This window comes from Dermacentor albipictus, chromosome 5 (genome assembly GCF_038994185.2).
Source record: "Dermacentor albipictus isolate Rhodes 1998 colony chromosome 5, USDA_Dalb.pri_finalv2, whole genome shotgun sequence".
Lineage (NCBI taxonomy): Eukaryota > Metazoa > Arthropoda > Arachnida > Ixodida > Ixodidae > Dermacentor > Dermacentor albipictus.
Genome location: NC_091825.1, coordinates 109781718 through 109805318, shown reverse-complemented (window position 1 = coordinate 109805318; position 23601 = coordinate 109781718). Strand labels below are relative to the sequence as shown.

At 45.2% G+C, this 23601-nt stretch overlaps 1 protein-coding gene across 1 annotated transcript in view; it reads right to left on the bottom strand.

Moving 5' to 3' along the window:
• The window catches only part of ss (spineless), a 176075-nt gene extending 168726 nt beyond the window's left edge, over positions 1–7349 (bottom strand). The window contains exon 1 of the mRNA XM_070538736.1: positions 6792–7349. Coding sequence (XP_070394837.1) covers positions 6792–6847 — 56 coding nt within the window. The 5' untranslated portion in view covers positions 6848–7349. The remainder of the gene's footprint in view (positions 1–6791) is intronic.
• Between the last annotated feature and the right edge of the window lie 16252 nt (positions 7350–23601).

The window sequence follows — 23601 nt, the reverse complement described above, 5'->3', positions numbered from 1 at the left end:
GCCAACATGGAGCCCTAGACGACCTATATAGCGACGACACAAGGCTCGTGGTTCTCCCTGTCCGCGCCAGCGTCAGTTTTCTGCAATGCCAGGCTGCCGAGATCAATGCCTTCACAACTGTGAGTGGACGTATGCGGATACAGCACGGAAACTTGGTCTATATAGTTTGCGGTCGAAATTCGTATTGGACGACTTAGTGCGGAATCGAATGACGAAGAAAGACACACACGCTATCGCTGACTCACAACTACTCGTTTTTGTTGTATTTTTTTTAGCGAAACGCATTAACATAAAAAGCACGCACACATGTACGCTGAACTGCAACTGCATGGTAACGTGTTTGTTTTCCGCATTGAGTTGTGCGAGTAAGCTTGTGGCAATAAAAGTGCTCGCGACCGTGCTCGAAAACAATTCTGCAGAGACACTCAAGACTGCTTATGTGAGGGAATGCGAAATCATTATAGTCGCTTTAGTGAGACTTTTTTTTTTACTTCCCGTTCCCTGTCCGTGCAAGCTCTCGCCTGCGTTATGAAAACGCGCCAAGCGTATCAACGCGCTCGCTTGCCCGCGAGGAGTTAAAATACTCGAAGGACAGCTCCACGTCATTCAAATGTACATTAAATTTTATGCACCCGTTTCATACAATCATGACGTGGCGCCACCACCTACCCATTCGCTGGACCATCACGTGCCCAACGGCGCACGCATTAGGCCACACGTTTAGCCAGCCAGATGGCTGCGACGTGACGTGCTCAATGACGCACATTGACGCACAATAGGTACACATTTAGTCAACCAGAACCGTGGAGCCAGCGTGACGTCTGGGAAGCGTGCTCGTCTCACACACCGGAGGCCCGGCTTCTCTTCCCACCCAGACCAAAATTTCACTAATTTTCTTTAGATTACTTTATTTACTTTCTCAATTATTACTTATTACTTAACATTACTTTATTTACTTTCTTTGTTAATTTACTTTCTTTACGCGAACCTCCCATGATAAAATTGACGTCAATTCGAGTATTTCTTTATGTGGTTTTAGTCTTTGCTGTCGGCCATTTTTGGTACCATTGTTTGGTCACGCCGCCGACTACAACGCAGAATTTTCGAGTAATGGGGCATATAAGTATTTCACATTAAAGCCGGACGGTCGCCCCTTGACAGAGGAAGAAGTTCCAGGAAACTGGTTCAGCCAGTTTTCGGCACTCAATGCCTTAAGTGCTCTGCTCAAGTTCTGAAGGGCTTGTGAATTGTGCGACAGGCTTTGAAAGTCGTATAGCGCGTAGAATCGCGTTATTGCGAGAATTTATCTCACTTTATTTTTATTTATTTCTTCTATCATATTTTATTCCCTGTGGCCCTTTCCCCAGCACAGAGTTGCTATCCGGTACTCATACTGGCTAACCTCCCTGTCTTTCCTTAATTCCTTCTTTTGTTTCTTTGTCTTGTGAGCGGAATTAACGCAATAACGGTAAACGTTATCTTCGATGAAGAAAAAATGCAGCCTTTGTAATTTTTCTGCCAAATAATATGGTTCAAAGCAGCACACAGTCAAACGTCACCTGTAGATATACCTCGAAGGGCTTGTTCACTCAAGTCTCATTCAAGCGAAACGGAAATATATGGGCTTACTTACGCCGGGGTGACTTTATAATCGTGCGTTGAAGAAAAAATTTCCCTGAAGGTACGTTAGAACAAGTGTTACATGCGTACGTGCGTACATATAGTGCATGCGCATGCAAGACGCAGAATAGATATATAGCGTAAATGCGTATGTGCAGTTTGTCCATATATCTCACTCCCATTACAGGCAGATTCTCGTTCCCACAGTGGCCCGTATGCAAATACAAAAACTGACTGAAGAAAGATTCGTGCGTATTTGTATGACAGTTTACACGTTTCCAACATGTGCATTCCGAGTCTGAGATGCTTGGGCTAAGACAGTTCGACGCGACAGACTTTGCATGAGCTGTATATCTTCAAGCAGGCCGCGATTCCATACCGGCAGCCTGCGACGGTGCGAGGAAACAGAGGTGACTGTGAACCGTCGAGCAGACACTTGCGCGGTCACCCTGCTTGCCAAGCGAGTTGGGCTCAGTCAAGCAACCCTGTGCAGGCGGGTTGATGAAGTCCGACGTGGCTCTCGTTCAACTCGACCGGTTAGCAGCAAACATATACGAACCCTACAGGCGAAGTTCAGTCTGACACAGACTCGACCTCCTCTTTACCTGGTTCATGCATGTAAATGATTTATGACTCGATAGGAAAGCAACCTCTCGACTATGACACTGGACGGTGTGGGGACCTCATGTTCGTTTTTGGCCATCCGTGGTTCATTAACGGGCACCTATGAAACACCGGTTCAGGAGTGTTCTTGCATTCTGCTCTCACCGTGGGAGAAAATCGAACCCGCGTCCTCTATCTCAGCAACACGACGCCATTACACCACTGTTACAACGTGAGCGGTTATTTTCAGAGATGATCAGTGTATGTGCCGCTATAAAAAAATAGCTTTGCATGGATAAACTATACATATATACACAGGACGTCGCCGCGTGCCCCTTGTGACTTTCCCCTTGCGTATTGCATTAAGCATTTTACGCTGTTAAGAATGCTTATAGGTCATTTTCTTATCTTTTTTTTTTAATGTTTTCACTCTACATTATACGTCTGTTCAGCTGCCATGCCCATAACGTTCCATAATATGCGATCTGTGCGGGGACATCAATAAACATGCACGTTGAGGTGTTACCATATATTTCAGAAACATGACCGCAATGTTGTAGCGCTCCCTTTTTCGATGCTATTCCTTCTCGCGCTTCGTCAGCCCGGTTAGGGCGAAACCCCACCCACGTTATCTTTGGAACAGCCTGCCTTGAACGGTGAATGATATATGAGAGTGACATAAAATCCAGCAGAAGACATCACCATAAAACCACGGCCCTTGTGATGAGTCCGTCCAGCTATACTGACCGCACTAGGACAGAAAGCAATAGTTAATGTCTGTCAATTTAATGAATGCACGCACACACACACGAATGCGCTAATTTCTCGCGCACATTTGCCACTTAGAGACACACTATACTTTAATTGTTTAAAGTTCGCGCTATGGTAGTGATACACCCTTTTTGTAGTCAGTTGAAGACACATTGCGTGTTCAAATGCAGTTGCGCCATTACATGCTTCCGGCTGAAATGTTTCGCTGCACGCCGCTTTCGCCGATGACCATCATGCGTGAAAACTGCTTCGGAAGAAACAACTTTCAGTGCCGATGTTTGACAGCATGACTCAATGTTCGACAGCATTACTCGCGTGACCGAAAAGATTTTATCAAAGAATCAGCTTGGCTTTCAGTATTAGGCACACATGCCTAAGTGCAAATGTGATCAAATATCCGCTTTCGCGAGCAGATCTAAGAGAAGCTATACCATCGCGCCATGTGCGGTTTTAGCGGCTCCGTTAATCTGTGTCTTATTGAAGGCATTGTACATTTATGTACAATTTATCTATAGGGAGGTGGTATAGGATTCGGATTAGATTGGGCTGATCAAATATGTTCTACGTGAAGCTATATGATGGAAGTGCACCCTCTCACAAGGCTCGACGTGAAAGGTGCTCGCACACAGAAAGAGAGAGAGAGAGAGAAAGAGAGAGAGGATCTAAGAAAGGCAGGGATGTTAACCAGTCTAGAGTCTGGTTGGCTACCCTACGCTGGATGAAGGGAGAAGGGGAAGAGAGAGGGTATAGAGACGTGCACATACAGCCATTGAGTCAAAGCCGTTCGTGCAAACCAGACGTTCTCAGAAAGCACAAAAGTGCCCTCACTGCCGTCTGAACCGGTGATCGGTTGGGACGGTGCTCGCAGAAAAGAACGTATATCGCCTAGTATTTGTGAACTTGCACATATTTGTATGCACAAGCAGCTCTTACGACGGAAACTTTTGTGGGAGAACATTCTAGCCAATGCTGACGCTGGACATATATGTAGCTAAGGCCACCAGCCAATTGCAAATAGAACTTACGAATTGGAAGCTTTGTGAATTCGGCCCGCATATATAGACTCTGATCGGTAATTGGAAGTGGCGTACACAGGTAGCTTACTTTATCGCATACACGTTGTTCACTGATATGTTCATGGGAGAACTTAGAACACGTTCTCATAAGCTGTTCTATAAATTTGTGCAGGAAAGATTTGATTTGAAGTCAGCAGCCAACTGCTAAATATCATGATGCTTTCAGTGTGGAAAATTTGCTTGGGCCACGGAGCAACGCGGCAACATGCTCTAAGAGCTTTCATAATTTCCTTTAATGAAATTATGTTTAAAAATAAACTGACATTGTATTTATGTATTAACACCTAGCATGTCGTTGTGAATGTGTTCTTTAAGATTTACTTCGTAATATTTAGTTGACTGGAATGATTTACATGTGTTTAGTTGCAGAAACTGTAGAGCATGCCGTTTCTATGCCGTTGTTTAATTTTTTTTTTATATATCGACGTCAAGCACTCTTGAATATAGGGCCTTATGGCCTGAACGTTTTTTTCATATCACCTCATATATTATCATCCTTTATTGATTGAAGAACTTATTGTGTGTTGGGGGAGAATCGGGAGGCACGATAGTTACCAGCATCCCCGATTACATCCAAATTAATCTCTCACGATATCTTTTTCTATCCTTGTCATGGCGCTTTTAACTTACACTGTAGATTATACGTACACATTCGACAGGGAATGTCAAGTATATAGATGTTTGAGAGCTCAAGTTGGGCTGCTTTATCCAAGACGATTCTATAGTGAAGCACCATAACCGTGATGCTGCAGAAGACAAATTACGATGGCTGAAAATATAGGTTGAAACTATAGGTGTAATCAATTGTGGGATTCTGTTTTGCTGTGCTGTATCATACTCAGTCATCTCCATCCGCTTTGTGTACATGCTTATGCACTTTCTCCGTGTATGTACCTCCCAGTATCATGTTCCATGAGCAGTTATTCCGTTTACTGCGCGGGTCCAAAGGCACAACACCGTATGCCATGGTGAGAGACGCTGCATACAATATAGTAAAAATAATGTCTCGTCGCTTTGAATTTCGATTGCTGTTCCAACACGATGTTAACACATTATTTGTTTAAATATGTGCCCAGGAAAAGAAAGAAGAAATGCGACTGTACAAAACAAGAGTGAAATTCATGATTTGCTTATCGCGGCAAAGGAACTGTATAGGAAGAAAGTATAGGAGGTGCAATTCATTTGAAAGTATGGATAGTGTAGTATGGTACCAGTTCTAGGCGCTGTTCTTCATTACGTGTTGTACAGATTGATGAGGCAACTAATCTTGTTTTTCTGTGTGTTATTCGTATTTAAGGACTCTGTTACTGACTTGATACACGTATACACATATAAAACCACAGGAGTGCACCGTATACGTTTCGCTTGTTCGGGTGAAAGGTAAAATGACCATGTCTGGCCGTGCATGGTGTTTTCAATGTCCTATATCGAATAGTAGTTCCAAATAAGTCTGTAGTTCTCTCAAGTTCTATTCCAACGTAGAGAATTCGCTTGCATGCGGGGAGAACAGTGATATATAAAAGAAAAAGTGTAATTCGTCACTCCGTAAATATCCGATAAGTCATGGTGTCATCATGAAACATTTATAACCCACGTGCGTGATCATATTATGTGCATAAGCGTGTGCGAAAATCACATCTATATTAAAGAAAACCGTTGAGAAGTGAAAAAGACACATACAAGAAGTTAACGGAAGATCCATTTAAATGATCCGAAAGGGCCGCGGAAGCCCCCAAGTGCTCGCATTTCTATAAACACGCGACTTCACGTATAATATTTGTAGCATACGTCTATATTCTGGCAATTTCTTTCTTTCTTTTTTGCACTCTCTCTCGACATCGTGTAAGCGCGTCGTGGCACGCACGCCGATTTTGTAGCTGCCTCCGCACACGCGATGTCTCGTCACGTAAAGCTCGCGCACGGGAGCCAGCTAGGGGTCGCGTGATTCCGCGCGACTGGAAAGGTATGCACTCTCTTCCCCCTCCCCTTCCACCTCGACACACACACACCCCCGCTATACTCGCGTTTCCAACACCTCGTCTTTTACGTGAATGAACGTAATTTCTTATCCCCCCGCGTTCAGTTCTTGCAAACTCTACACATTGCGATTCATGTATGGGTTCACCCGCTTCCGCGGTTCACGCGACGGGCGCAGGGCACGCCGCGCATACGCCGCCTTGCACGCTCCCTGCCAAGGGTGTGACGTGGGGCTCAATGATCGGGTCTCTGCGATCCATGCACGCAAGCATGCGTCGGTCACGTCACACTTTCTCGTCTTCTCACTTTTTTTTCTTTTCGTTCCGCACGCGATGCATGTCGTGCGACAATCAGTGGCAGAACGACGTCACTTTGACGTAGCGAGTGGGAAGAGTTTTGCGAGTGAGTTCTCCACATGCAGTTACACAACCGAGTGTGTCACTTCGAAGAGCCCCTTCAAAGAACACTGCGTATTCGATTCGTATGTAAAGCGAGCGCTTGCATGCGGTGTAGCTCTGGCACATATGCTGCATAATATCAACGATGGCTTTGCGATATGTTTGCTTTGCGACATTACTTTGCGATATGTTTGCCAGCTGTGCCCAACAAATACAAGTTGAAATCAAAACCCCGAAACCACGTGCCCGCATCACGGACCCGAAATCACGTGTCTGTGGATTGTCACGTGACACGCACAGGAGGCGTGTGCCTTCACGTTGAGAAAAACGGCGAATGACGGCTTACCTCTTGGAATTCCGGCGGCGCCGTTTGGTAGCGTACATCGCACTGAGGTGGCTCATGATGTCCTCCGTCCGAGCGCGCGTCGCACGCGCGTATCGTCACAGCAGAGGCACGCAAAAACGGAAAACAAACCAAACCAAACGAACAAGAAAACGGTGGTTCACAGCTCTTGCCGCTGCCTCGGGACGAACGTCGTCGAACCCTCGATCTTTGGCAGCAGACGGTGGCGATGATCGAACCGGCGCCTCTCTTCCGGTGGGTCAGCACGGCGGCGGTCCCATGTCGTCCGCGGCGGCCCACCGCAGCCCGACCGACGGCAGATCGACGAACACAGGCAGACGCGGTTTCTTCGCGGTGCGGAATACGGACGGCTCGGCAAAAGCGCGACCGGCGGGACACAGCTTCCTTTGGCGTCGCTAGCTGATGAACGGCGGCATGGCGGCGTTGGCTGGCGTACGCGACAGGACCCACGGGCGGCGGCCACCTGTCATGACGGTGGGTGGTTGCTTCTTTGCGTCTTTTCGCCCCCTTTCGCACGCAACGCAGGGGCGCCGACTCTGATTGATGGCGACCGGCCTCGCTTCCGAGGGGGAGCGCTTCCACAGGCCCCGCCTCGTCTGGCGCCCCTAGAGGAAGGAGGCGCGCCGGCGCGGGCCAATCAGCGCGGGGAGGACTCGCTGGTGAGTGGCGCCATCTATGAGAGAAGAAAGCAAACAAAACCCACCGCCGCCCTGCGGTCCGCGGTTTCTCGGTCGTCGGCTCGCAGCCGCTGTGCCTGCGTTAGAGCGCGCTCGGACTCGATGAGTAATGCGGCAACATCTTTCGCTGTTTCTTCCGGTTAGCAGCAGTTCGTAACCGAGCACCCTTGCATTGGATATCATCCAGTAAGAATACCTTCAAACCGATGCCCGAGCTTTTAAATCCATCATGACAACTGCAGATAAAGAAATGATTTAACATGCCACTGAAGCACCCCGTTACACTGACGTAGTGGTGATCTGTAATCGAATTAACAAAGCTTTTTGTCCGTAAGTACTGCTTCCCACTGGCGATTCGCTAATGATACATTTAACATCGTCATTAGCTGGCGTCCGCCCTTACTATAGCTTTAGTGTAATTAATAACTGGCCTAGTGTAATGGTGTTCTAGTGTAATAATACTGGCCCTGTTCTTCGACAGCACTACGAAGGGCCCCCATGCCTAAATGAAATAGTGCTCGTGTAGCGAGTGTAGACGTTAACTCGTGTGGAAAATGTCAACATGTCTGTAGAAATTTCTTGCTCAAATATTATCAGTACTTTCAGTGCTTTCCAGAACCCGAAAATATTGCTTTTGTCAGTACTGGGAAACCAGAAAACTAATAAAGAAGTGCACCTTGCTATGTTCTGGGCTCTTCAGACGTTGGTACTACGATTCGTTACACTTTGCGTTAGTGCACGAGTTTTCAGGCAGTCAGATGGACAATACGGACTGTGAGTTTTACATTACTACTTTATTCGTGGCGTCGCGTAGCCTTATTTGCAGTAATGATCTGAACATTCTGTCCCACCGTTGTCAACCAATGCTGTATATAGTTGTAGCTTCTCTGTACTGTTACAAAAAAAAAAATAGATTAAGACACATGCATGGTGAGGAAACCGATTTGTATGGCTGCACATCATTACACTTCTGCAGTGTTTCTGAAAAAGAATTTCGCCAGAGACCTTCACAAATACTCGAGGAACAGCGGGGGTTCTTCAATATAACATGCGGGAAACATATTTAGTCTGCACAACAACTTTCAGCAGTCACCACTCGTATTTTAACGTGAGAGAGTGATTATGCTCCCCAATTACAGGGCTACGACGAATTTTATGTGCACCTTGTATGCCTCCTATAGTCGGATACAACTTTAGAAAAAAGGGGAGGCCTCGCCCAGGTGACCGAAGCGGCGAAGTCACCGGCCGTCCGGCGCATGACGTCGGTCCAGAGTGCGCGCCCATTGGTGGTTGCTCGTCTGCATCCGCCTCGGAGGAGTAAACGCCCCCTTTTTTCTATAGCTGTAATATGGTCCCAGAGCCTACTATGGATTTTTTGGACATGTGTTCGCTACCAGAAACTTGTCTGCAGAAACCTGTCTCCATGGCGCACATGTGTACTCGTGCTACAGATAACATTGCTTGTTCGTTTTATGCGCGAACTTTTAGCTTTCATGTCCTGTATGGTTCGCTGTTTTATATACGTATCGATCAAGCAAACATCTGCTTTGTGTGTACAACATCTGGTAATTCTGTCGAGTTCGGTCGGGAATTTGGACCAAAGCAAGGCGACGACATGTTTCGCGTCTGAGCCACGGAGGGTCGCCACCAACAAAGCGACGACAGCGCACCGCTGACACTGGCGATCGAAACGTAAACTAAGCATATATAATATCGACTTTATTATTAAAAGCTTTTCATTAAAACGAAACATAATGATTGAATGAGATTCAAACGGTGACCTGTGCTGTGCATAAACAAATATTGTTTGAGTGTACACGCTGCGCGGGATGAAAATGAATCGCATCGCATTTATTACCGTAACATTTAATTAATCGCTCCACCAAAGCTTCGTTTGAAATATATTCCGACGTGTGCTTTGGATCTTTGTGGTCTTATTCTACGCCATGAAACAAATAGATTTAGAAAAAATATTGCTTGGCTAAATTGCAAGCGGTCGGAGCTAAATTCAGCTCAAGCGTTGAAAATTTTGCCTGCGTGACAGACTTCTCGAATGAGTTACAGCAAGAGAGAGTATAGGTAATGCGGGTTGCCGGCCTTCTCCTTAATTTCTTTGTCTTTCAAGTTTGTAAATGTCTTTAAAAAAACGCAATAATAGCATGTGATGACAACACTAAGCGGTTGTGTTGGCTGCGAAAGTTAAAGGAGCGCTAAAGAAAAATATTTTTTTAGGCTGTATTAGTAAATTACTCTTCTACAATACCAAGAAAACATCTATTACCTTGAGGGAAGTATTGGTAAGACCAAAAACACTCCAAACAGAAAGTCGTTTAGCATCGCCACGTTGCAGTTCACACGCCAGACCATGCCGTGACGTCACAGATTTTGTCGGCGTCTTCTGAGGTCTGGTTATTTATATACACCTAGACTTTAATGTCCGAGCAAATATGGGATGCACTTTATGTTCAGGATCGCGCCTGAACGAAATGTGATGTACTGACTTAATGCGATTGGTTGTGAATATGGATATGCAAATATAACTTTCGAATAACCAACGGAATAGTAGCCTATTCGATTCGAAGACCGAATCGAAGAGTAACTATTCGTAAATGCGAATAATTTTCAAATACTTTTCGATTATTTCAAAACGTCAACTGCACCCAATTAAACCTAAAATTTGAGCAAAGTATGGTAAGTTTTCACATCCGCGGGCATAGCGCAGACATAAAACAAGAGAACTTGCGTAGTGGAGCAGGTTACATTGCTTAGGTAGCCAAACTTTATAGGCTATACAGCGATTATTCGCATTCTCTGAAGAATCCTGCGCAAGCGAAGGAACTAATTGTTTGCTCCTAATGCTCCATTTGTGCTTTTAGTAGCGCAGTACTATATGTGCAGCAACAGTCGCCAATTCACTGGTCTATATTCTGTTACTCAAAGGCAGCCCTGCAATCACTATATTATCAGCTCTGCGCCTCAGCCCACATGAACAATTGGTAGCTGAGATACGATTACGCTACCAACAAGCGGTGGACAGAGTACACGACATTGTATTTTAGTGGTTACCTGGGCACTGCAACATTACTGGCAATCAAAGTGCCGACAAAGCTGCTCGTGAGGCACATAGTGAATGTGAAAGTGCCTCGATACCATTGTCGAGAACGGATGCAGGGCGGCACCTCGTCAGTCTTGCCCATATTGGAAATGGAACACACCGGAGTTCACCAACCGGCACGTACATTCCATGACCCCCCCATAGGAGATTACAACTTTCACCTGGTTCTAACTGAAGGTAAGAAACGTTACTATGTCGATTGCGCGTAGTTTCTTTCACAAATGCCTTCTCATTCCTTATCGGAATGGCGGTCAGTCCCATGCAGTTGCAACACATGTGGTGTCGAAGAAACGACCAAGCTTCTCCTGTGTGACTGCCTCACCTACGAAGAGGAGAGGAGTGCCCGTCGTACAGCTCTTGAGCATTTAGACTATACAAGCCCTTCACAGAGGAGATCGTGTGCCCAAGGCCTCGTGCGTGTGCTATACGCATGCCACAACGGCGCTGGTGCACTTTCTTGAAATGCACAAGCCTGTATGACCGCCCGTGACTGGCCCAGTGATGAACACTTACGTGTGTAACAGTGGAAACTGTGAACTGCATTCACTCTTCTCCTCTTTCAGTCCCCTTTCCCCTTTGCCCAGTGCAGGAGTAGCCTACCGGGCTCAGCCTGGTTAACCTCCCTGCCTTTCCCTTATGACTCCTCTCTTTCCCTTTAATAAATAGCGCTTCGTAACGTACTATGTAATGACAGAAACATGCTAACCTTAAGAATACTACGATGTGAACATCGATTTATTTTAATTGTGGTAACGGCTGTTCATTATTCGAAAACTATTCAATGTTCGATTCGCTTCTGGCACTGTTTGATTCATATTCGATTCGGTATCAAAAATCCCTATTAGCACACACCTATACAGATGCGAATATCTCGCCGTAATATAAATAATGAAATAATGTTAAACGCGAATATTGCCATCGAGTGTTAAGGTCAGAATTGTTGTTGCTGCCTTTTGACGATCAGATTGGGGGAATATGAAGAAAGTATAAACCTTACTGCTTTATTCTGTCCTGACTTTAGACGGTTGTGTAATGCAACAGTACTTCGATGCCATATTATTGATGCATCTTCTAACAAAGACCTGATGTTAAAGGTGTAAGCGTGAAGCTTCATTTCTGAAGTATGCAAGAAGCGTTTAAGTAGTCATAATTTCTTGAATGCATTATTTGTTAGGTGTTCTGTGTATGTATGCTAAGTTAGATCTGTATAGTTAAATAGACGCCGAGGTATTTAAAACGTTGCACTTGCTCTTTAACTGTGCTGTTTGCTGTGTAAGCGTTTAGAGGAGTATTAGTCAGCTTAGCAAATGTGATTAGCTTTGTTTTTGCTACGTTATTCTCCAGGTGCCAGACGGTACACCAACGATTGAGTTTTCCGAAGGTGGACCACATTCTATTCTAAAGGAGCCCGAGACTAAAGTAATCGAATTTCAGAAGTTTTTACTAAGTAGCCACGACCCAAATAAAACAAAAAAATGCACTGAAAACCTTCGAAATACGGGACGTCATAATGACATGCATGTGTCAACGTTCCCGCAAAAAAATAATAAATAAATAAAATCCGGAACTTTGACCTACACTTTCTTTTCCCTTTAGGCTTTCAGTGAACATTTCGAATCGGGCTGTAGGTTACAGAATACTGTGAGCAATATATAGCATGAGAGCTTCGCATAGAAGAGTTATACATTGCTCCAGCACCAGACACCGTGACCCGCCGTGGTTGCTCAGTGGCTGTGGTGCTGGGCTGCTGAGCACGAGGTCGCGGGATCGAATCCCGGCCACGGCGGCCGCATTTAGACGGGGGCGAAAACACCTGTGTACTTAGATTTAGGTGCAGGTTAAAGAACTCCAGGTGGTCCAAATTTCTGGAGTCTCCCACTACGGCGTGCCTCATAACCAGAAAGTGGTTTTGGCAAGTAAAACCCCATAATTTATTTTTAACCACACACCGTGAACGTGCCAGCGCAGACTTGCTACGGTCATATATGTATTGCCCCATCAAGAAGCAGACAGTACTTGCTTTCTGGGCACTCGTGTGACCGCTCCACGTAAGATATTAAATTGAGCATCAAATCAATTATGCACGTTATGCCTGGTTATACTATCAGATTTCTTTTTATTTTAATATAGCTTGAACAAACATTATTTTTAAAGAATTCCCTGTGACAGCGTTGCGCCGCCTTTTTATGTGAACTTATCTTTTATTTTCAACTTATATTTGTATGACCTTATTAATAGTTGCGCAAGTTGCAATTCTGCTAGTTGCAAATGTGAATTTGGAACCGATCAGTTGTCAAGTCATGTTTGAAATTGTAAAACTATAGCGCTACATTCGAGATATTCTACCTTAAACTGTGTTATGAAACGCATACGACTTCCAGCCAAGAGTCTTCCAAAACCGCGTTATGTAAAAGTCAAGAAGCTGTTTATTATGATCTTAACCTTAACGTCAGCGCATTTTTTCAGCAGATTTTAGGGACGGATATCTAGAGAGTGACAATACAGTCTTAGGATTTCTGCTGAGCAGACATGACTATATACTCTGCTGGTCGGCTTAAATTTTGCAATTTCCTGGTCTGGATTGATTCGACAACGTTGTTTAAGTTAGTTTAGGGAGGATCGAAGAGAGGACATGCATATTTACGGTTAAGTCGCATCGAGATGTTGTATATAGGCGAGAAGCTTTAGGTAAGGGGGTCATAAAAAATAAATCTTACGCCTTAAAAATCTAAGAACACGTTTGACAGAATTCGCGATGTTATTGTTATGAACAGACCAAGTTTAATTAAGCCATATGCGCAGACCTAAATTTGACCAACTTTCCGAGTGTATTAATCTGCGATCTTCGCGACCCGTCTGCGTCAGCAGGCGTTTGGTGTGTTGCGACACCACGTACCCGAGCACATGAGGGTTTGACCCACCCGCGTGTAGCCGTGCATGGTTTAGCTGTGTTTGGGGAAAGGGGGATCCTGGGAGTTGAGCCGATGCTGGGTGTTTGAAACTCTAAGGCCCTCTGGTGGAGGCAACACACATATTCTGTCTCTGCTTCATATAGACAGCACCTCCAGATTAACCCGCCTAGAGGAGTCGCCTTTTCCTGTCGTCCTCTTCAATCTTCGTCTTTCTTTCTCAGTTTTAATTTTTCCTGTCTTCTCTTCCCTTCTCACTTCCGAGTTTCCCGGCGGCAAAGGTTAACCTTGTGTGGCTAGCCAGTCTTGGTTATGCTGTATTTGGTTATAGCAGCGACGTACGGCTGGCTTCGGCAGGTATTTCCTTGTAGGAATTTCTGTCACGTCCCTCTGTTGGGCTCCATGGTGTGTAGTTGGCATCGTTGCCGAAAACCCCATTTATACTTATGGAGGAAGTTTTCCCTAAATTCCCTGATCCCGCTCAGAAACGAGGGTGCACCGAAGACGTCTTCCAGTTTTTCGGACGCCAAATCTAGAACTTCTCTCAATTACACATTATTCACTCTGAAAAAGCAGACAAACCAGCGCGAACAATTTCACCATTACTTGTTTCGAAGTCTTTGACTGAAGTTTTTGGTTCAGGTTATATGGCATTGAGGATGGTAAGCGGTGATCTCCTCTTGGAGCACCGCGATCAGATGCAATATGAGAAACTGCCGAAACTAGTGTCATTTGGGGAGGCCCAAGTTACAGTAACCCGCATCGTATATGAACACCACACGCGTCCTTGTCTCGGACGATGATTTGCTAGAGCTGACTGAGGCTGAACTCTTGAAGGGCTTCACTGAACAGAATGTCATCAATGTTAAAGGAATTAAGATGAGGTGGAATGGCAAAGAAATTCAGACCAAGAACTTGATATTCATCTTTGGGACAAGTGTCCTGCCCGAGTCCATCGAGGCTGGGTATACCAAACTTCGTGTTAGGCCGTACGTGCCCAATCCTCTCAGATGCTTCAAGTGCCAAAGGCTCGGCCACAGTTCACAGAACTGTCGAGGCCGGCTGACTTGTGCCAAGTGTAGTGACAATTAACATTCCTCTGTAGTGTGCCAGAACACTCCACATTGTGTCAACTGTGAGGACGAGCATGCCGCATACCCGCGGTCCTGCCCTTCTTAGAAAAAAGAAAAAGGAATTGTCACAATCAAAGTCAAAGAAAATATATCTTTCAAGGAGGCACGTAGGCTGCAGGGGCGTAGCCGGGGGGGGGGGGGGCTTATGGGGCTTCAGCCCCCCCCGAAATTTTTTTGTGCTGTCCATGCACCGCCGACCAAAGCGACCCCCGGCGCCGGAAATCACTCTGGATTTTGTCTAGAATGTCCTTTTGATGCTCGAAAAGACATTTAACCGCGAAGATTGCGAACTCCGGCTGGTTTTCGTGGCAACGCCCATACACCGGCAGTCACATAACGCCAAGCAGTCCCATCCGAGCACAATGTTTCAAGGGCGCTTTGATGGTGAGCGGGCTCGCCGCGGCATCTCACCGAGGCCACGGAATCTATGGAGCGCATGGATATCAATTGCGAAACTTTATGGGTATAAATCCCATAAGCTCTTGATGGGAAACGTGCATTGACATTTGCAAAGTGGTGCTTTAAATTTTCAATTGCGGAACTTTGTGGGTTTAATGTTGTCATAAACATTTGACGCCAAAGGTCCATTGACTTTTCTAAAGTCTTCCATCGGAACATACAACGAGACAAGCCAAATCAACACACCAGCAGACGAGTTGACAAAGCACGCAGCGAGGTCCAATGAGACGATGTGTTCGGGTGGTTCATTTGTGCCGTCATGTCACATAAAAAAATATCAACACTTTTTTAACCTACGCCAGAACATCCATGTCAAGACACTAAAGCCAGCCAAAGTAACTACGTTCTTATTTATTTTTTGTACTTTGACTTTTATTCGCCGAGGACACATTGAGCCTCTTCAATTTTTTTTTTTTATTCTCGCTACCCTACCCGCGGGCTGCCAGAGCGAGCCAGCGCGCATATGTTTTTCTCGTATGGCCCCGACCACCGCGCGGTGCACTTCGGTGGGCGTTCGGTTTGCTCTGGCCGAGTGGATTTTCACCTGACAGAGTTTTGGAAGCTTTCTGGCTAGCAGATTCTGGAAGCTTTCTGGCTAGCTCGGGCCCAATCCGACGCGGCCTATTCAAATACTTGTAAAACGCAGAAACGCTTTTCTTAGATAATCCTGCTAATCGCTTTTATTGAAATTTGTTGCATTTGAGAGAGAAAGTTAAATCCTAGTTCTGTTGGAAACACAACTTCGATTTAGGGCCTGAATTTTGTTTAAAATATTTTGAAAAATTCGAAAGTTTGAAGAAATAGAAGCACGACGTTTACAAACTAATAGCTATGCATGAAGAACAGACATTGTGGTTCTGTAAACGGCATCTACTATAATAGTCAAAGCGGACAAGTTTGCTATGTCAATTTCTATCTTCTAACTATCTTCTTCTATCTTCTAATTCTAACGTGAATTGGTTACGTTGTGTACAAGGGTTCTGCACAAGCCGTATTTCCACAATACTAATTTTTTTGAGATTCATGTATGACATATCCATTTTGTCCGCTGTGGATGTACTATTAGATGCAATTCACAGAATTGTGATATCATTTTTCATTGTTGAGTCACGGAGTTTTAAACTTGACAGTTTCGTTTTCTGAAAATTTTCGATTTGGCCAATTTTTAATAAATAATTGACCACCTAAATGAAAAATTCGAAACCAGTAGTCACTAGAAATAAACTTTTTCTTTTAAATGCAACAAACCTCGTCAAATTTGGTGAAGTGGTTGGAGGGAAAAACGAATTCCCCTTTTACATGTATTTAAATAGGAGCACCCGAGCTAAAGCTTCCTCGAACAAAATTTCTGGCTACGCCACTGGCCCGACACACACAACACACACACACACACACACACACACACACACACACACACACATATATATATATATATATATATATATATATATATATATATATATATATATATATACTGGGGCAGTGGCGTAGCCCCCCCCCGAACAAAATTTCTGGCTACGCCACTGGTAGGCTGGTCTTATACCTCCCTAAGAGCAGCTTTGCCGATGTGGCGCGTCAGGGGGCAACGCTACAACGGCTTCCGGCTGCTGTTGTCCGGGCCACACGCAGTGAGCCGGCGGCGACGCCGTCAGTCCCCTTGGTGGCCGCAGCCAGCATTGCTCCGCCGTCCCAGAAGAAGAGGCCGTCGAATTCCGGGCTGGTGGCCTCAGGGACCTCGTCTCTAGAGAAGGGGCCCTCTCGTCATCCAAGCCGCTCACAAGAGCGGGTGTCCAGCGCCCCGCAAGAGACGATGGACACGACTTCCAGTCAAACGGTGTCATCAGCGCCCAAGTTGCGGCGCGAATCCGTCGACCGCTCCACAAAAGACAAAACCCGTGTCATTGCACTCGGAAAGGGCTCCTTAACCCAATTTTCGATTCTTGAACACACGGCATCACACAAACTACCAGAATGAATACACAGATCCTGCAGTGGAATGTTAGAGGCCTTCTCCATGCTTTCTACGATATCTCAGAACTACTCCATAAGTATAACCCCAAAGTGCTTCGTGTTGAGGAAACACATTTAAAACCTACACAAACAAATTTCCTAAGACAGTATGCTATCTTCCGGAAAGACCGTGACGACAGAGTTGCCTCACCCGGAGGTGCATCAATAGTTGTAGGTAAGTCTGTTGCATGTCGAAATCTTTCTCTCCAGACACCCATCGAAGCGGTATCTGTGCGAGTGATTCTCTTTCACAAATTAATAACAGTATGTTGCATTTACATACCGCCTTCTTACCAGCTTTGCAAAACAGAATTCTACAGCCTCATCGAACAGCCCCGGAGCCATACATTATCACCGGAGATTTTAGTGCTCATCACAATCTTTGGGGAGACTCCTGTGGCGACACGAGAGGCCGGCTAATAGAAAACATTTTGTATCCTCTGGTGCATGCCTCTTTAATGAAAGTGAGCCCACATATTACAGTGTCCAACATAATTCGTACTCTTCAATAGATTTAGCAATTGGCTCTGCGGCCATCTTTCTGTATTTAGAATGGAGTGTAATAAAAGATCCCTTTGGAAGTGACCACTTCTCTGTAGCCCTAAACCTGATACAACAATACGAATGCCCTATACATATGCCTCCCGGTGGATCATCTGCCGACGGGATCTTTTAAAGAATCAATTTATATATCGCAAGATTTTATCAGTGAATTTAGCATGGACGACGCAGTATAGCGTATTTTACCGGTTTTATAAAGGACACAGCAGAAAAATGCATCCCGCAGACTATTTAAATAGGAACCCATGCAAAAGCCGAGCCCCCTGATTGAACGATGACTGTAGGCAGGCGCGAAAGCAACAAAACAAAGCATGGGGCATCCTTTGTCGATATCCGAATGCGGAAAACCTTATTGCATTCAAACAGATCAAATCGCAGGGAATGCAAGCAAGAAGGGCAAGCTGGGAGAGGTTTCATTCCGGTATTAATTCGTAAGCACAGGAGGTGAAAGTATAGGACGGACTGAGAAGGCTGAAGGGGCAGCAAATCTATCATCCGTTGCCCTTGGTAAACGAAGAAGGAAACAGTCTGAAGGACCAAGCCGACGCTCTTGGCGAGCACTTTGAGTGCGTTTCTAGCTCTATGCACTATTCCTTCTCTTTCCTGAAATACAAAGAAATGGAGGAACGGAAGCCACTCAACCGTAAATATAGCCCAAACGAACATTTCAACCAGCCTTTCTGCCTTGCTGAGCTGGAAGCTTCCTTAAACGCACGTCAGAATTCTTCTTCTGGTCCGGACAGAGTTATGTTCGAGATAATTAAACACCTTCGCAAAGACACACAAATCACACTACTCGCATTCTTCCATACTCTCTGGCCACCTGGGCATCTTCCATCCTCATGGAACGAAGCTGTAGTCAACCCTGTGTTAAAACAGGGCAGAGTCCCCCCCACAGTAACGACCCCCTCGTCCGATAGCGTTAACAAGTTGCCTGTGCAAGTTGTTTGAAAAAATGATAAATCCTCGCATTCTACATTACCTTGAACCAAACAAGATGCTTTATCCGTACCAATGCGGATTTAGAAAAGGCCGGTCAACAACTGACCCCCTCGTGTGTGTTGAGGCTATCGAGGTTATCGAGTGATGCTTTTGTCCATAAGCGGTTCTTCTTATCCAATGTCCTTGACATGGAAAAGGCCTAATGCACCACGTGGCGTTATGGAATTATCCGAGACCTGCCACGAATGGGCATCAAGGGAACATGCTGAACGTTATTGAGAGTTACCTCTCGAAACGTACTTTCTGCGTAAAAGTTGACAACACACTCTCTCGTTCATTTACACTGAGAACTGGAGTACCCTAGGGAGGTGTCGTCACTTGTATGCTTTTCATTGTGAAGGAGAACACGCACCGTTATTCACTACCTATATCCATTTTTTAAAATTCTGTTTACGTAGACGATGTACAGATAGGTTTGAAATCTGGTAGCGTTGCAGTCTGCGAGAGGCAAGTCCAGCTTGGGCTAACGAAAGTATCGAAATGAGCACAAGAAAATGGGTTTAAGCTCAATCCACATGAAAGATCCGGTGTCGTTTTTTCAAGAAAGAGAGGGATGCACCCTGACCCCACTATCGAACTGCAAGGACAGGACATTCCTGTGAACAAAGAACATAAATTCCTAGGTGTCATGCTTGATTCAAAACTAAGTTTCATCCCCCACATTAGATACCCAAGGCCAAGTGCCTGAAAACAACAAAGATACTGAAAATTCTCTCCCACACCAACTGGGGCGCTGACAGAAGATGCTTATTGTACAAGAGTATTGTTCGATCGCGTCGAGACTGGGGTGTATCAGTCTGCTACACCGAGTGTCCTAAAAGTGCTTGATCCTGTTCATCATTTTGCAATACTCCTGGCCACAAAAGCCTGCCGAACTAGTCCGGTACAAAGTCTGTATATGTAGAGTCCAGTAAGTGGTCACTCCACCTGCAAAGATCGTTGTCCAGTTTCATGTATTTCCTGAAAGCATACTCTCACTCTGAACATCCTTGTAACAAAACCGTAAACAATACGACTTGTTCCAGACTTTTCCACAATCGTCGAATGGTGAGAGAACCTTTCACGCAGCGTGGGAGAAGCCTCAGTGAAGCAATGGCTGTCCCACTTTTTGAAAGCCCACTAATGGCTCCACCCAAGCTATTACCACCGTGGCTGTGGCAGCTGATAGATTGCGGCACGTCTTTTGTAGAAGTTACAAAGGATGCCCCAGAAATACGCATAAAGGCGCACTTCCTAGAACGTCAGTAAAAGTACTGGTGCCCAGAATTCTACACAGATACTTCAAAGTCGCATACAGGCGTTCCTTATGCCGCAGTCGGTCCATCCTTCTCAGAATCAGACTGTTTGCACCCGGAAACGAGCATCTTGGTGGAGGCCTACGCACTATTGTCGGCTGTACGACACATCAAGGAAACAAAACTAGAGAAAGGAATAATATTTGCAGATTCATTGAACGTCGCCAGAGCCTTGATTTCTCTATACGTAAGAATAAAAATCCTCTCTTCACTGAACTTTATTCAATCATCTGAGCTTTGTACGCATCTCAACAACATATCGCATTTTTCTGGGTATTTGGACATCGAGGCACCTAGGGTAATATGCTTGCCGACCACATAATCACAACAGTGACTACAAGTCTAAGTAATTCTTCATTAGCTGCACCTGTTGTAGATTTAAGGCCCTTAATACGCAAGAAATTGAGGGGCCATTGGCAACGTATGTGGGCACTGAAATGCTTAATAAACTTCACGCTATCAAGCCACACATAGGGAACTGGCCATCAATAATAAGGATACGACAGTCTGGGAATTTTTATGTTGCCTTAGGATAGGGCATACATATGGAACTCACTCCTACCTATTAACCGGTGCAGATCCTCCTGTCTGCTACAAATGTGGTAAGACGCTCACGGTCGTTCATGTCTTGTTAGGGTGTCGAGAAATAGAAGCTCAGCGAAATAAGTCCTTTTCCTCGTCATACAGACAACGCATTCCCCTCCACCCCACCATGTTTTTTCGCCATTGAACCCCTATTTGACAAGAAGGTAGTCTTAACGTGTTTACGAGATGTTGGCACATTGCATGTTATCAGACCAATGTATACGTAGCGCATCCTCTTACTAGAGGCTGCTGCTGCGATAGAATTTTCGTAAGCACATGCCTCCGACCCCTTGCGTTCAAGGGTTCATTGATGAGGTACGAGTGCTAATGTTACTCACTCGTTCAGTATATATTCCCATGGTAATAGAACTTTTATGCTCATAGCATACACCACTAGTCATTGTCATTACTTTAATACCTGTACGTTCGACGCACTTTACAGCGACTAATCTTAGGCCTCTCTACGGCCGAGTTATATATACCATTCACATACTGATTCACAACCCTTACATTTGTCATGTTCTGCGATCGGCACTTTATTTACTATCTTTGGCTTGGAGCTATTCGGCCACCCTTGCGCCAATAAAATCCATACATCATCATCAGCGACCCACCTGCAGTATATACAAACACGTATGATTGGTCCTGCGAAAATTTAGTATCATGCATGCACCACGTTACACTGTACATGACTGTGCCTGGCTGACTCCTTCCATTTGGAGAAATTCATTTCCCACAAATCATCATTCTGTCGGTGGAAGTTAGGTTGGAAATACAAGATGAATAGTTTCACACACAAAAAAAAATTTTTTTTTGCGTCTTTTTCTTCAAACTTTTGTTGTGTTATATGGTATAGTTACAAGAAGCGCAAGAGCTTCCACGTATGCCGAGCGTATGAACGACACTAATCATTGCTGCTTAGTAAGGAAACCACAATGCACATGCATAATTCATAAAATGTGGGAGAGGCGTACAGTAGTGAATGCAATACGCCAGGGGTTTTATTCTTTCTTTTATTCTCACTTTTTTTTTTCGTGCTACAAAAGGCAATACGCTTGAAGGAAACGCGGGAAATATGTTCGAAACAAGGCGCTGTTGTCCGGCATATCAGTGTCGACTTCTTCTGCGATTCGGAGAGATGCGGGAATACCGTCCAACCTGTTTTGCACACCGGATGGCTTAGTAAAGACCATTAATACACGTCATTTATAATACAACGTCACTAATACACGTCACGGTGTGTATAGGCAGCGGACACAAGACGAATACGATCCCTTCCAAGGAAAATTGCATCAGCATGTCGCAGCGACTGCTAATAACCGGAGATACAAGATGCACACAATTCCGAGATACGAAGGTATTGCCTCAGCTAGCTCCGCGTGCGTAAAAGATTGCAGCCGGGGGGCATATGTGCGTGAGCTTAGGACGGGAACGGCGAACGCGATGAATAAGTTATGAAAACTGAACGCTTAAAGATCTCCACGGGCTGCACGCTGTCACCCGGTTGCATTTCACAAAGAAGTCCGGCGGTGATGACACTCGAAATGCACGGTGGTTGTTTTGACGTGACGGCGCACGTTTTCAGGGAAATGTCGCAATCCTTGCACTTGAAAAAAAAAAGTGTGGAGCGCACTATTGATGAACCTTTGCTCTACGTGCACCGGATGTACACAGCATATACCCATTTGGAGAACGCGTTATAAAACTACTGCAATGTGTTTTGTTCTGAACACGTTGGAAATGGCGATAGCAGTGCTGATGCCGCTTCTCCTTTTTTACTTCTTTTTTTTCCCCTATCTTTTAAGCTTTTTATCTGAGGTGCATTCCCTCACTTTAAGACCATTCATTCATTCATTCATTGTCCGTTCTTCTCTTTCAGCCTTGGGTTCGACGGAGTCAACGCCGGCAGCGTAGCATAACGTGAGTAAGAGACACGAACATTTCTCGGCAATAAGATAATTCAATAATGAGAACCAATTGGCGAAGTTGGAAAACTTCAATCAAGCTGCCAAAACAACGCTGAAAAAAAATTTGTTTCAAGGTCTGCTTCAAAAACAGCGGCGGAAGCCAGCAGTTTTACCTCGAAGACTGACGACATCAAACTGCGATATACGAGTCCAATGAGTGAACGCTATCGCGTTCATCGGCCTAAAAAAAGAACAGCGCTGATAAACAATGCGGGGAAAAGAAGGAGAGATAGCTGTGAAAAGGCGATTGCCGGAGGCTACAAAGAGAGCAAAAATCAAAGGGAGCAAAAAATGCATTTCAGAACATTTGGTCCGATAGAAGCGGAAGTAGCTAACAGAGCGGACCTTCGTTTTCGTGCAGTATTCACGTGCAAATTAAAATTTGCAACAAAATAGGTTGGAAAAACGATGAGAAGCAGAAAGGCGGCATTGCGGCGCTAAAAGACTACGACACCCACTGCCTCTCTCATAAGCACCCCAGACTGGCGTTAAACGGCTTTTCTAAAGCACCTTTGACTTCGTGAAAAAAAAGAAAGAAAATGGAGATTGGCCGCAGGGGAAGGTGCTATAGTAGCCCTTAAGTAGGACCCAGTTAGGAGGACGCAAAAAGTAAGGAGCGAATGAACAAAACGGAGAAAGAAAGAAAAAAATGTACAGAAGGAAAAGAAAATAATAGGCAGACAATAGTGCTACGCAGGAAAGACAAGAGCCATTCGCGTTGTGTACGATTGGTTTGGAGATGAGTTACCGCAGTTTTATTACCGCTCATGCACAGACACAGACGCACACGCAGAAACTGGGGGGTATTGGGGAAAGAGGGAGGTTCAGCGGTGGTGTGAAAAGTAATCACGGAGATTGGCAAAGAGAACGGCAAGAATGGAATAAAAGAGAACCGCCGGGCGGTCAGGGTTATCCGACGCGAGCCGCTTGCGTGTAGGAGAACCGTGAAGCACCGGTGGAGAAGTTCCGTTTCACTCTTCGTCCGAGAACAAATGGGGTGTTTTAAGCGTCTCGCGCAGGTCCGGCTTAACCGGACTGCGCGTGTACATGCACTAGCTCCCAATGCACACCTATGCGGG